Raw genomic sequence first — 15,425 nt, 5'->3', positions numbered from 1 at the left:
GTTGGGACCCAAGTGGAGCCTTCTTCACCAGCCTTCACAAGAAATTTTCTTTGTTCCTGTCTGGTTGATTCTAACTTGCACTCAATGGAGGACCAACTAAGCCTAAACTGTTGCTTTTGAGAGCTGCAGCTACAGAATCAAATTGCAGCTGCTAAGCTGCTTCTAAACAGTGCTTATGCCACCACATAAGATGGGGACACAGGCCTGTAATGCCCACTGCTGACATTAGTGCCCTCAGAGGAACTATGGAAACTACCAAAAGAACACCAGCCCACTCAGAGCTGTTTCTAACACTAAGATGTTTATTGTAAGATTCGATATGAAACTACAACCATCGCATAAACAAGATCTGTACAAACACTGTTACTAAAACCACATCCTGCCCAAAACATTTTAAGTGCCCAAAGTTCTCCCACATGAAGACATTTGTCATCTTATCCAGCAGATTTCTCATATACTCCCAGATCCACTCAAAAGGGGCTTGAATCACTTTAGTTATAAAAGTAATCAATCCATATCATTAAAAATAAGTCACTAGAATAAATCTAGGCCCCCTTAAACACAATATTTACATATTTATATAACATACTGTGCAACAAAATATTTCATCCAGGAAATTACTTTCTTCATGGCAGAAGAATGTCTCAAAGACAATTAACGAATTTCTCATTGTATTTTTTCATAGAATCTTTCTTATGAGAAAGTCGTTTAATGTCTTTTTTCACCTTGAAAATTGGAGAACACAGGAACTGTGTATCTGTAAATGGATCTCCTCTCCTTAGTTTCCTGTTTGGAAAAAAAAAAAAAAAAAGGCAAAACTGAGTTCTGCTCTGTCATTTAATAACTTTTAGCCAGTAAGTTCCATTTCCCACAAACTAGGCTGTATTACTGACTCTAGACTTCTTTGAATAAGCTTTATTGTTAAGGTCTTGTTTTCAAGATCTAGATAAGCCTTTCAAATCCTCTACTGGATGGAATATCGTGAACTTTATATCAAACTGGAAAGTAAAGACACCTACCCTACAATACTTGGTTCTTTGTAATTCACAGTAACAGTACAGCTTCGTCGCATGCGCTTTGGAGACTGAGGTTCTTTGCCTTCAGGGACAATTTCTACATCCCCAGTGCTGGGGAGCACTGCAGCTGTATTGGTAACATCACAGAGATGTCCACGAGATGGCTCAGAAGGCTGCCCTGTGAAGAAATTAAGCACATTTCAATTCATTCAGGTAAGCAAGCTTAAAAGAAAATCTTAACCATTCTTAAAACATTATTTTTTTTAGTTGCTATTAAAAAAAAACCAACAAAAAACTAAAATTAAAAAGGCCAAGCATCCTAAACAATGTTATCTTTCAAGGAAACAAAGCCAATTACAGAACACTTACTGACAGACTTATCACTTGATTTGTTGTTTTCAGTCTCTTCATGACAGAGCTTCTGCTCACGCTGTGCCAAACATCTTTTAGACCTTGGCCTTGGATAGATTGGTGACGTAGGGTTCTCATCCACTGAGCTTCGCCTTTTCTTTGATTTGCTCTTGTAAGGCTCATAGAGGCTGTCATCTGAGTCACCTGCAGTACTGCTTGACTCAAGGGTGTTGGTTTCAGCAGTGTCTTCTTCGTCCCCCACTTCAGTATCGCTGTCGTTCACCTTGTTTTGTCGAAAAGGTGTAAGGTGGACACTCTCTTCCAATTGAAAGTCATAAGCATCATTGATACCACCCACAAAATTCAGCTTTTCTTTAGAAGCCTCTTTACCTAGTTTTCCTGGTCTTTGTTGGGAAGTAAGTGGCCGTTCCAGTTTTCCTTTCTGGCACTTTGCTTTTTTTCGTTGAGGGTTTTCTCTGCTTTTACACTCTGGTTGTTTGAGATCAGAATTACATTTTATTTTGGACTGTGTAGTTTCAGAATTTTTCTGCCTCAACATCAGCTCTGAATCGACCTTGCTTTCATTCAAGTGAGGAATAACTGCATTTATAGTTTCTGTAGCACAGTGAGGAATAACTGCATTTATAGTTTCTGTAGCACAGTTCTCTAGACTTTCCTCAAGCCTACTTTCATTCTGTTCAGAAAGTTCTTTTACTGAATCAGGCACTTCTAAATGGTCCAAGACACCAGTACATATTCCATCAAGGTTCCTCATCTTTGAAAAGTGACGTCTGGTGGATACACTTTTTGGTAACATGCTACCAAATCCCAACTTTACACTTGAAGAAACGTTTTCCAGCTCTGGTTCTTTGTTGTTCAGGTGAAAATCGGATGCCTCTCCTTGTAATTGAAGGGAAAATGTTATATTAAAGCCAAACAGAAAAAACAGGTTAAGATTTTATGCAAAAATTTTGAACCTGTAAGAAATTCAGACTATTGGCTTTTCTCAACAGATTTTTTATAAACTAGGATTTAGCAATTGAGATAAGCTCTGTTTAATAGAGCTTGCATACAGAAAGCAGTTAAGTAATAAAACAACAGTTTTATTAATAAAACATTTTCCTCTAAAGTGTTCCTTTTGGAAAGGTTATTTACAGGTCATTTATTCTCCTGAGTATTTTGTTTTGTCAACAAGTTTTTATTGATTTCATAAATGCTAATAACTGTCTAAAGGTAATTTTACTTTGTTGAACGGTTTGGTAGACAGTGAAACTGGACTGCAGATATAGAGAAAAGATAAACCAGTTTCAAATTCCTCCCCATTTTGCTGGGCATCTTCATTCAAACCTTTTACCAGTGGACAGCATTAGTATTTCCCCTTTATGACAATAAGCAGAAAATTACTTTGTCAGTTCCTTCAAAAACAGCAGTTTCTTAAACTTGTACTCACACACTGTTTTCCTAATTCAAAATAGAGCAATGTCTGATACTCTTAGTTACCTTCACTTGGAATTATTTTGGTAAAGGAAGTATCACTGTCAGATTCCACGCAGATCTTTGACAAAGAATTTCTGTCACCACCAGCTTCTATCCCACTTGGAAGTATAGGACCATCTTCAGAAACACACTTTAGAGGTACTCTAGAGAAAATTACAAACGTAGTATTTACTGAACAGCAATAAATTTATTACAAGTAACAGTTTCATTATATTGGGTTTCTTCCCTTTTTCCAGTCAGAAAATTAAACTTCCTGTAACAGAGTTTGCAAATATAAACAGGCATTAATCAATAATACTTACATTGACTGTGTTGGCCCTGTGACACTGCAACTGTTTCCAGGACCTGAAGAAAGCACTCTTTGATTCTGCCAACAAAATAAATCTTGCTGTGATTAAATGGCTGAAACAATCTTGGACCATCTACTAATTTCAGACAGCAGCTAAATTACTCAAGGAAGGACCAAAGAGGCCCTTGACTCTTTCTCTCAGTCTGGCTAACACCAAGTGCTGTGGGTGTTAGCCAGCCACCTTCTCAGCCTCTGCACATTCATTACCACCCCAATCCTACAGCAAGCAGACAGGGGAAGGAACTGTGCACAAAACCCCAGAGAATCAGGGTGCCCCAACCACCACCTAGCAGAGCCTCAGTCCCACTTATTAGCTTCTGACATACCCCAGTGTGCACCCCTGGGATACTGGGAGGTGTGGGACCAGTTCTTCCTCTGAACTAGGGCTCAGATCTAAAAATCTATGTTGCATCTCTAATGGAATGAGTAAAGGCAACCAGCAACAAAAGTCCTGCTCCTCAAGAGGAAAAGGCACTTACCATATCTATGGAACACAAATTCTTTGCTGGGCCAAGGAGAGTGACTGAGTCCAGTAAATTCTGAGAGACTTTGGAAATTATCTCGTTCAAGGCTGACAGTCGATCCTAATGGACAAAATAAGGACAGTGACACTATTACTATCACACTCTAGTACAAACTTACCAGCATAATGAGATAACTAAAATCTGAAGACACCACTGTCAGGCGCCTTCACATGTGATAAATCCCCTATAAAATTCACAAAAGATAGATTTTGGTTTTTTTAAAATTAAGACTTTCAAGACTTTGTTTACTCTTTCTTATTTTAAGTAAATGAGGAAGAGTAGTGAGAAAAAAAGTTCATTAGTTCATTCAGGTGTCAAGGTATCCAAACCAACATACCAAGTTAGGTGAAAAAAACCTGTTGAACATACTGAGTTTATGTTTTATGAAACATTTAAGATCATAAATATATCTATGGATTAGTACAGATTCTGATGTTGTTTCACCAGCTCATATAGTTATTAAAAATACCTCCAAAAGTCCTTGTTCTTGCTGGATCCTATGATTTCTTTGTAAGTCAAACATCTGAATCTTCAAAATGTGATAATCTTTCCTTAGCTGAAGAATGGTAGTTTCAGCTTCCCTCAGTTTGAGCTTTTGTTCTTGCAAGGACAGAGCCAAATCTCGGTTGTTTGCTAGAACGATCTTCATTTTGTTGGAGTTTTTGGCTGCAACACAACAGTGAGTGTTTCAAATGGGATTGAAAAGAAAACAAATACATTATAAATTCTAAAATATTTAAGAATCTTACTTTCTCTTTTGGCCTTTACGGTGGAGAACTGGGTAGTTTTACCGAGCTTTGACCATTTCTGAGTTCTTTTCTCTCTCATGCGTTGTTTTATATCACTCAGACTGTCTTTGAAGGACTTCCTCGAGGATTCTGCCATCTTCTACCTTTAAAAGTAGAAAGGGTGAAGAACCCATGAAGCTTGGGTTGCAACGCCAAAAGGAAAGGCACAGACGAGCAAAGCTCGGGGCAGTTTTCAGCGGAGGCACACACACAGCAGGGAAGGACAGGCAGCTCTGGCCATTCTCACCCAGCTGCGGCAGCCTGGCCACTCTCCCGACCCCTGCAAAATGCTCGGTGCTCACAGCAGGCCCGGGGACGGCTTTAAACACCGGGGCCGAGAGCTCGGCTGGGGTCTCCCGGCAGCAGGCCCCGTGCTCCTCTAACCGCAGGCGCAGCGCCCCCGCACCCCGCACCGGCCGGCCCTACCTCCTCGGAAGGGCGAGCGCGGAACCGGAAACCTCCTCGCGACGGCCGCGGCCGCTGAGCCCCCGGCGGAGGCGGGAGGGCCCGGATTTCCCCTCAGGCTCGGCGTTCCCCGGCTCCTCGTCTCCCCGCGGCCCCGCTGGGCCCCGCTGTGCCCGGCAAGCGCAGCAGCGGCCGCTCGGCCCCCTGGGGCGGCTCCACCCGCGCCCTCCGCCGCCGCCGCCACGCGCCGTTCAAACGCCGGCGCCGCCGCCTCCCATTGGTGCGCCCGGAGCTGACGTCACGCCGCAAGCGCCGCGCGCACCCGCGCGTGGCCCCGCCCACCTCCGGCACCGCCTCAGCCGCCGCGGGGCGGGGTGAGGGCAGCGGGTCGGAGAGCAGCGCCGGGAGCTGGAAATCCTCCGTGCGCCGTGCCCGCTTCATCCGCCGTGCTTCATTCGCCGTGCCCGCTTCATTCCCGTGCCCGCTTCATTCCCCGTGCCCGCTTCATTCCCCGTGCCCGCTTCATTCCCCGTGCCCGCTTCATTCCCGTGCCCGCTTCATTCCCCGTGCCCGCTTCATTCCCGTGCCCGCTTCATCCGCCGTGCCCGCTTCATTCCCGTGCCCGCTTCATTCCCGTGCCCGCTTCATTCCCCGTGCCCGCTTCATCCGCCGTGCCCGCTTCATTCCCGTGCCCGCTTCATTCCCGTGCCCGCTTCATCCGCCGTGCCCGCTTCATTCCCCGTGCCCGCTTCATTCCCGTGCCCGCTTCTTGCGGCAGTAGCAGGGTGGGCCTTTCGCACTCTGGAGCTGCGCTCTGAGAGCTACCCACGGCCAGGCCGTGAGGTGTTGGACGAGCGTGAGAGGAAAGCTCGTGTCTTTACAAACAATAGACAGCTTGGGTCTGTCAGACAAGCCTCAGTTTCCGAACTTTGGGGTAAAGTAGTAGGTTTTAGGGGGGAATATGTGGTAGGCGATTTGGGAAGGCTGTACCTTCCTGGTACCTCAGGATAAGAGGAGGCTGCGCCCGCTGGAACCTCCAGGGCGAAAACCCAGCGGTCGTGTGCTCCAATAGATTCTCCCTTTATTCCAATAAAGTCGCAGGACTCCTCTGTCTCCTTTTTGGACATAGGCCTCTCTGGCCGTTGTGGATTTTCCTGACAAGCGTGAGGGAATTTACATCTTCTATGTCTGTCTGCATCTTGACCACTGTGTGCTGAACCTTGATTAACCACTGAAAGAAATGTGAGAAAAAAACATCGGCTAAGCAATGTCTTATTAACAGAATAAATTGTATTCTCGACTCTGTTAAATCAGCATTTCATAGCTCCTACACTTTTTTCCTTACAGCTATTCTCAATTTCCTGGTTTTATTCATTACAGCTTGGATGTGTTGTTGCAATCTGATTTCAAACTTGAAAAATTCTCGTGGATCATGACAGAAACCATGATGTGCATGCTTTTATCCTTTCCTGCTCCTTGCAAGGTCATGTAATTTTTGTTTCTCCAGTTCAGCCTTGAAGGCCTCATCTATGTGGTTTTTACAGTAGTATAAATGAATTTTTAGTTTACTCTCCTACTTCATCAATAGATACTGTTAAAGTTGGTGTTGCATTCCTGTTAGCAGAGAAGCTGTCCTGCAAACCCAGCCCTTGATGCAGTATGACAATCCCCTTTGGAGACATGAGATCATTAAAAAACCCCCATATTTTCTTTAGGGTTCAGAATGAAAAATTATGAGCAATTTACACACATCAGACCCACTTACTTACTAGTAACACATAAAACCACAGCAACCCACAATCTTAGTTTCTCATAATTTTTGCTTTTTTCTTGTCTGCTTGATAAGCCTATGTAGCATCTGCCAAGCCCTCCTTCTGGCCGCAAACAACTATCCCAAAACAAAATCTCCCAGTCTTGGGGAAAAGATAAAATAGAGATTTTTGAAAACCCAACCAAGCAACCAAAAAAACCCCAAACCCACCCCAATTTCCCTTCCTCCTTCCCTACACCCTCAAACCAGAAGAAAAATAGAGGTATACTGGTCATTAAAAATGACATAGTCTGTGGAAATGCTGTTTTTCTGGTATGATTAATTTTGCAACTCCTTCTCTCATTGTTTTAAAGGCAATAATTGAGCACACTCCTCCACTCAACCGCAGCAAACAGTGTCACCTGAAGCCTTGCAAATCTCTCTGTCTCTAGATAAAGATGAAACTATCTTATTGAACTCAGCTTCTGAGGGCTTGGAGGGTTGTTTTTCAGCTTTTAGTTTTGTTTTGTTTTTTATCCCCAGCTAAGCAGAGCTATTCTAACCCAAAGCCATACATTTCCCTACAGACTTTGTCTTGCTTAAAGGCAGCAGATGTTTTGCTTTTGGCCAAGTAGCAATTGATAGTTCCCAGGAATGCTAGTAAGGTCTTTTATTCATTAGTCATTTATTAGCTTGACACAAATACACCAATTGTGATAAAATGTGCCCTGTTTTCATTAAAAAAAAAAAAATGCTTTCCTCATTACTAATACTACTCTTAATTAATTTTTTTTGTCCTGAGTATACTTATGTCAAGATTAAAAATACTCTCTTCACCTTTTTTCATTCTATTGTTTCCATCAATTTTGTTACAGCTCTTTCAGAAACACTTTAGAATCTTTCTGCAGATTATATTTGATTTCCTGTATTTGAATTTCTATATCCTGATAATCACATTTTCACTGTTACTGAGGTGTGCTCATTTTTACATTAGTCTCATCTCTAGACAGTTGTGTTTCTATTAAATTATTTGCAGGTTACACCCTCTGTATCATTTTATTTGTAGTGGAGGATTCCAAGTAGTGAATTTTTCTAGCTCAAGTGAATCTTTGCTGTAAGCAATTTCATGTTTTCCTCTATAAAGATTGATGCTGTCATTGGTGCCAGAGTTGCTGTGGATTATTAGTTTATTTCTAGCGGGTGTGCTCATCTGGCAAAACAGCTGCTGCTGCGACTGGAATTGCAGTATGAAAAGATTTGCTCTCATCTTAGATTTATTGTCTTGCATTTACAAGGCAGGAGTTGCTTCATGTAATGACAGCAGATTACAGAAATTGGAGCAGTGATTCTGGGTATTTCTTATCAGAGTTGCCTGAGTGTGATATTACATGGTGACGTCCAGTACATTCTGTTAGGCTCAAAGTTAGAAAGTTGTTTTTCCCAACTGAGCAAACAATCAGATATTAAATATCCTATGAAATTTTAATTAGTTACTTCTATTGCTACCAACACCAATGTCTTAAAATGAATGGAATTTTAACTTTTTGAGCGAATGCTTCTGAGAGGCATTGATAATCCAGTACTTGATGGAAATATTTTTATAACTTCTACTGATTTCAATAACAGGATGAAGTGTATGGCTCTATAAGAACAGACGTTTAGACTTGTTGTATCTATTTTTTCACTCGTTTTTGGTGATCACCAGTAGGGCACAGAAGCGGAGCCATGATGTGGTGACTGATGGCAAGCTTTTGTTGATGCAGGCAGCTGGATGACCTCCAGATACTCAACTTAAATACCCCACCCATCTTTTCAGCTGCTCCATGTCCGACCCTACATCCAACACATCCGACAACCGCAGTGGTGATGTTTGTATTGTCGGGTGTTAACCATCTGTCTTGGGTTGCAATGCAGGATGTATTATGTCACGTCCCTTGAAACCAGGTGGGGAAGTGATCTTTATCTTTTTCACAACCCATCCTCCCTCCGCGGAGATATCTTCTGTTAATTGGCCATTGAGTCCCACTGCATGACTGATAAAATTACATCATCCCGTTGTGAGATGCTCCAGCCAGGGGGAGGAGCCAAGCATTCCTACCTAAATATGATCTGAGATTTTGAACAGTACAGTCAGCGACTTTTCCACTGGATTCCCAGAGGAAAGACCAGGCCCATCTTCATCACCACTGGACTTTCAGAGGAAAACTACACCCTTCTCCAGGATCATTGCTTCAACAAAGCCACATCTACCGCTCCAGGAGGACTGCAGCCACCATTTAATGGGACTGCTACCAACACCCTGACTGACAGGGTGTCAGGTTGTATGAGGAGTTTGTATTTTCCATTTCAATAGAGGCTCCTGCCTTCCTTAGCAAACACCTGTCTTTCAAACCAGGACACCGTCAGAGAACCTCAGTTAGGGTGGTAGATATGACTCATATTTTACTACCTCTACCACAAAGACCTACAGAGCTGGAAATCACAATGCATGGAACGCAGTTCAGGCTGTGAGGATGAAAGCAAAACAGCGTACAATATATTGTTATGTGTAGTACCAAATTAATTAATGCTGCAAAGTGTTCTGTGTTAGAGGACATCCTTAGAAGTGGCACTTAACACACCAGCAGTACTTCCTTCCTTTATCAGAGACTGAGAGACTGATTAGTGGTTGTAATATATAATATAATGTAATTCGTGTAAAGTTGTAAATTAATGTAAAATAAGCAATGTCTGTATGAGTAAAGTAATAAAAAACTTAAAAACCAAAAGCTGCAAAAGGAGGAACAGGGATTGCTTAATCACAACACTGTAACATCCAACAAAAGCTAAAGAGCTAGGGTTGGCAAGACAATAGACCTAGCCGCGGTGAAGATGGCTCTGTCCAGAGAGCACCCAAAAGATAAGAGCCCGATAAGCACCCACAATTAAGGTAATCAGAGCCATCAAGAAAAATACATCTGAATGCCCGTTTCCAGTAAACCAAAATCTGCAAGTTACATCTCAATTCCATCTTCCTGTAAACCTGAACTTCATCAGAATTCATCATCTCCCAGGATATGGTTTTGTCCAGTTCAACGCAGTGAAAGAAAACTACATGACTATGCTGAACGACAAGAGAAGACAAAGATCTCCGCTCCGGGCAAGGAAAAACTGCATAAAAACTGGACTAACCAAAGCGGGTGTGTGAACATTTGGGGATTCGGAGCGATAGAGTTCGAATCATTGTGTGTTCACCCGATGCCGACCCCGGGCTCGGCATTGTCCTTTTTGATTGTGGCAATCGAGGACCGCAAAATAAATATCGCTCATTTTAATCATATTTAATTCGGCTTGATCTCGTTTTTATCTATAGCAGTGGTGCACAGGACTGTCTTGCTTTCCATTACCTTTGTGGTTTGGGAGGATCATTTATGTCTGTCTGAGTCAGCTCTGTTCTCATTTGCTGTGACATGCACACTGATGCTGCCTTCCAGCGCTTCCCTGCTTGGCCATTGGATGGCTCATTTGTGAGCTGCCTTCAAACTGTGCAGCTCTTATCTGCTTGGAGTAGGATGTTTGTAGCTATCATCATCTTGGAAGTATCATGACAGGAGTCTAAGAATATTTGATGTGTGAGAACTGTGGGGACTGCATGATGCTGATGCACCCTCTTCTCCCCTGGAAACAGAAAAGCAGCAAATGTTTTTTGAGAAAGCTGGCGCAGACATATTTGAGCAAAAAAGATGTACTAGCTTGAGCAAGTTTGGCTGAAAATCTTGTAGAAATAATGACCCAAAAAGATTATGACAACCAGATAATTGATATTTTTCCTTCAGCAAGGTTAAAAAGAAATGTGAGGGTTTTTAATTTTTTTTTTATTTTTATGTATGTCCCTATATTCTATTTCAGAAAGATTTGTCAAATTAGAGCCATAAATTACTAAAGTTCAGACCATTTATATTTTGGAATATGTTATTAGTATTACATTTTCTTATCTAAGTTATCAAAAACCACTTTCTAATTACAATGCTAATATTTTTCTTTCTCAGAAATAACTTTGTTCTACTTACAAGCAAAACTGCAAATGTAAAGAGGAAAAGAAGGCTGAGTTAATTGAAGCATGAGGCAACATGGGTTTCATTAAGCTACAATTAATTGGATATAAATCAGCACCCCTACATTAGTTGTATCGGTGGTTTTTTAATATAAATATGTATTCTAAATTGTTCTAAATGCATATATATGCATAAATCTTTATGTTCTAATTAATTCTAAATTGTTTTCAATTATTAATCAGTTTAATGTAAGTAAAGATGTGAAAGATTAATAGGATTATCTTGATCTTTTCATGAGTGATATCCTAGAGACAAAAATATGTGCAGTGGTTATTATATGGGTCAGATACAGCTGTGACTTCCACTTAGACACTCTAAATTATACATGTCTGAGTTGCCACCAAATCTTTCCTTTCAGTCCCAGGGAAAATCCAGAATCCCAAAAGAGTGTCTTAATCCATAGTAGTGTGCACCAGTATAAGTGCCAGTCTGAAATCTTGAAACTACATGGTCTAATGATCAATAAGGAATAATGTGTCAAAAGTATATATTAAATATTTAACATTTTCTCAACATTTCCCTTGAGTATGTATCTTAATTTATCTTTGTACCACCTGTCAGTAGACCAGAACCTGACTTTCTCCAGTACACAGCAGTTTCACAGCATGCAGTCAGAAGCAACCTCCTCCCCCTCAAATTTTCTATCCCCAAGTCTCCTCCTAACCTCTCTCTCACATTATTGAAGTGAAGCTTAGCACTGATTCCTGGTTACCAGGCAGTAAGCTTTTTTCTTTTCAAGCTTTGAGGGTTTTTTGTTTGTTTTTCTGGTTTGTTTTGTTTGTTTGTTTGTTTTGTTTTTTGTTTTTGGAGTGGGGGGGTTGTGGTTTTTGTTTTTGTGGTTTTGGTTTTGAGTTTTTTTTTTTGTTGTTTTTTTTTTTGTTTGTTTGTTTTTTTTTTTTTTAGCCATTTAATGGAACATTTACTGACAAATGGAACATTACTGACAAAGCTATTTATTTTCTTTCTTTTGTTTGTACAAATATGTGACTTTTCACCAGTTATTACCCAGTTTTTCCTGATCAAGAAATACTCACTAGTAGAATATGCCTCTGGTAGAACTGTGTAACATAAAGAGACAAATGTGAAAATGACCTGCGTAGTGGACCTTGATGATGATGATGATGATGATGATGATGATGATGATGATACTGTCAGGCATAATGGAATGAAACTCATTCATGGATACAAGAATATATTTTAGTGTGGCTTTTCTTAATGCTAGTACATCTAGAGAGGTAATGTGAGAGGTGAATATTAAATCATGATAAGTGCAGAAATCCTGGATCCTGATGGAATGGAGTGCCACCAGCTTCCCACTCTTGCCTACCTTCTCTCTCTGAGTGCTGTGGTGTCAGTGGAGAGGGTAAACCTCTATATGGGTAAACCTGGGGTTAAAGCTGACCTTTTTCTTTAAACACAACTGCTCTTATATGGACACATTACATACAAGTATTTATTTGAGGTCTTGTGTGTGTGCTATCCTTACTGGTTCCTAAAGCCACTGGTAAAACATGATGAAAGACAGAGGACTGAAGAAATAAACAGCAGCATTTGGCATGCTTATTGGCTGGGCACACTGGTACTGGCTACAGATAAAAATGTCTTGACAGCATCTCCTCTAGATCAGAATATTCAGTCAAGGAGGATTTTTATGAACTGTGGAAAAGCAATTTTCGTTCCTGCTGGGGTTGTACTGCTGCAGTCAGCTTTCAAAGGTTTGGGTCATGGGTGAATGACTTTCAAAGAGCTAATCATTGTTCATATGTAGGAGGCAGAGATGTAGATCGACACTTTGTTCTCACAGGAGGTCCTGCACAAACACTTTTTACTGACTTTAGTCCACCACAGAGAACAAGAAGGGTAGACAGGGGAAAATAGGTTATGATATATTATATAACCATTGTAGCCAAAGATAGACATTACCCCATAGTACTTCATTTGGTTCTGCTCTAGGTATGTTGCCCATATTAAAATAAGCAGGACTATTTTATTACTTAAACACTTTGTGGGAAATGCTGTGCGTAATACCAGACAGAAAACAAAGGCAAAAAAAAGAGTGGTCAGTTCCAGAATGAAGCAATACCCTTCAACAGTCATTCTGTGTTTCTGTTGATAACAGATTTACTCACACTGAGGCTGCAGTTTCTTTGGAAGAAACAAGGGATTTGAATGACAAACACTCATGAGGATCAACTGAAATCATAACTGTATTGCCAAAATGGCATTATAACTTTTGACAATAAAATGGCTTCTAAGGTTTGAGGATGTTTTGTTTCTGTAGTGTAGCTTGGCTGCCACTAACATCCTGATGTTTACTTGAACAGTTGAAACAGATCTGTCACCAGCAAAAGCTGTAAGTGTCATGACAATGGTAAAGAGATATGGAAAGACAGCTGAACTGCTGCAGATGTGAACCTCAAACATGACAAGATTTTTGACTGACAGAAAGTGGAACACAGGCAGAATTCTCCAAGGTCTGTTATCTTTTCACTTCTGTCTTGTGTTCCTCTGTATCTTGGTACCTTTTATTATTTTATTACTGTCCTTTGCAACTGTAGTGTCCAGTGTTACAGATTTTCATTCCCACAATTTCATCTGGTTTTCTGTCCTTTCAGAATATTTTCTTACAGAATTATTGGAGAAATCAGAATAAAAAGATACAATATTGTTATTTTATATTTATTGGGTTACAATAGGTATGATAAGAACTAGAGATTGTACAAGAAAGAGGAAGCAAAAAACCAGTATGTTGAAAAAGACTATGTTTTAATGGATGTTCCATGGTTCTTTTAGTTTATTTTGTATAATTCAAATTTAAACATTTAAGAACATTTGAAAAATTAGATACTGTGACCAAATTTCCTTCAATCTGAACTATTTAAATCAATAGAAATAGAGCACAGCATTTGGCATGATAAAATAATTGTAAAATGCTGGAATATTGCTGAAACAAAGTAATTAAACTATTATGCCACAAATTTTAATGTAATCAGTATGTTCCCAGAAAGTTTTTCACTGTAGTTAAGCCAACAATTTCTAAAATAAAAGGTTGGGAGGAGATCTAATAGAAAACTTTCAAAATGATTTAGTTTTTTAGTTTTTAAAAAGAAGTTGTATAGAAATTTCATGAGATAAATTAGATTGAAGTAATTGTTTTCTGAGAAATAAGCACCAATCTGAACAGAGTTTCTCAAGTTACTGTTTTCTGTGCAGATGATGTGGAGAAAACAAAATGCAGACATGGATCCCACTCAACACACACTCACCTTTCTACCATTTCCACCACATTTACCATTTTTGTGTTGGAAGGTAGGTACAGATTGTTGCAGAAAAGTCTCTGGGGTGCTGTTATATGTATTTAGATAAAACTACTTATTTCTGGCTTTCCTAGTTTAATTCCTGCAGGTACTATTGCACCTTCATCAGATACCCTGGCTGGTGCTCCAGTCAGCAAAGGAAATACACAAACAAGTACAGATAATTCCTGGTCAGTTTAGGCCAGCTAAGAAACAATAGCTAACCCTAGACCTCTCCTTTTCCTCCTTTAAAAGTAGGTCTAAAACCACAGAAGTTCTAGAAATAGGAGGAAGATACTAGTATGCATAAAATAGGAGCTCCGTGCTCACCTTATTTTATCTGATTGGATGTAGGCTGAACAACCACGTATTACCCAGCTGCAAACCCATTTTAATTCTGTTACTTTTATGTAATTTGTCAGACTGTGCATTATTTGATAGTAAAGAGGCTTTAGTGCCTCTTTAGGCCTTAGTGCATGGTCTTCTGTAGTCAATTGGAGTACTTACTAGTGAGCAAGGAATGAGGGAGTCTGCAGTTGCCATAATTCTTTTACTAAAAATAATGTTTGTTTTCACGTGTCTGCCTTAGTACTGGCTTATTGTAGTTTATCTGTTGCTTCATGAAAACTCACTTGGGCTTACTTTAAACCTGAAATCTTACACCAAAGTACAATTTAAATGCAGAATTACCAGATATTTCAACCAAGTATTTATTTTCTTCAGTGCAGCCTTCAGCACAGATTTTACTAAGATCTACACTTTCTTCATTTAATTTGAATTGTATTCTAACAGCTTATTGCTCTCTGCCTCCTGATTAAGCTCTGTTTGCTGGACAGTCAGTTTACAGTTTGGGATAACTGTGTGTTAACGGGTGTGTTCTTCTGGGCCAGTGGAATTTGGTGTTGCTAACTTTTGTTAGAGACAATAACACTTAATTGTTCAGGATTCCAAGGATTTAATTTCTCACTAATTGATACTGAAGTCCATAAGTCATAAAAAGTCTGCAGTTTCAAAGAAATAAAGTCCTAGAATGCTAAGGACAGAATCTTGGGGGAAATCTAGGAAAAAACCCCAAGTTTTTTATTTGCCGATCTAGGACACTCGAAGCTTCTATTGGTCTGCAAGGTTGTCTGTTCCTCCTGTGACAAGATGTGGAGTGGAATACAGCTTTGATGTGGAATGGCTCAGGCTTTCATCTTATAATGAGCTCCCCCAGAAGATCCAAAAAATTCTAGGCTTAAAAAATGCTGAACTTTATTTAAATAAAGAGTTGCATTTCTACTTTTTTATTTAAAGAAAACTTAACGCAACTTGAGGTGATGCCGCAGAAAAAAGATTTATGCATTGTTCTCTTC

General features: G+C 40.2%; 1 protein-coding gene across 1 annotated transcript; it reads right to left on the bottom strand.

The window, feature by feature from the left end:
- Nucleotides 1-289: 289 nt before the first annotated feature.
- Nucleotides 290-5,187, bottom strand: SGO1 (shugoshin 1). Its single transcript, XM_056483913.1, has 9 exons — nt 4,952-5,187; nt 4,487-4,629; nt 4,207-4,403; nt 3,693-3,797; nt 3,167-3,231; nt 2,868-3,007; nt 1,386-2,267; nt 1,020-1,194; nt 290-786 (listed from the first exon to the last, which is right to left on the bottom strand). The coding sequence occupies exons 2-9, from the start codon at nt 4,620-4,622 to the stop codon at nt 645-647; spliced, it is 1,842 nt and encodes a 613-aa protein (XP_056339888.1). The 5' UTR covers nt 4,623-4,629; nt 4,952-5,187; the 3' UTR covers nt 290-644.
- Between the last annotated feature and the right edge of the window lie 10,238 nt (nt 5,188-15,425).

Source organism: Oenanthe melanoleuca, chromosome 2 (assembly GCF_029582105.1).
Source record: "Oenanthe melanoleuca isolate GR-GAL-2019-014 chromosome 2, OMel1.0, whole genome shotgun sequence".
In the NCBI taxonomy this organism is placed as follows: Eukaryota; Metazoa; Chordata; class Aves; order Passeriformes; family Muscicapidae; genus Oenanthe; species Oenanthe melanoleuca.
Note: the sequence above shows the minus strand (reverse complement) of the source record. Positions and strands in the feature narration are given on the sequence as shown.

Coding starts and splice junctions, on each gene's coding strand:
- SGO1 (XM_056483913.1), bottom strand. CDS start 4,622: ATGGCAGAATCCTCGAGGAAGTCCTTCAAAGACAGTCTGAGTGATATA. Junction 2,268..2,867: donor CAAAATAATTCCAAGTGAAG/GTAACTAAGAGT, acceptor TTCAATTACAAG/GAGAGGCATCCGATTTTCAC. Junction 1,195..1,385: donor ATCAAGTGATAAGTCTGTCA/GTAAGTGTTCTG, acceptor ATTTCTTCACAG/GGCAGCCTTCTGAGCCATCT.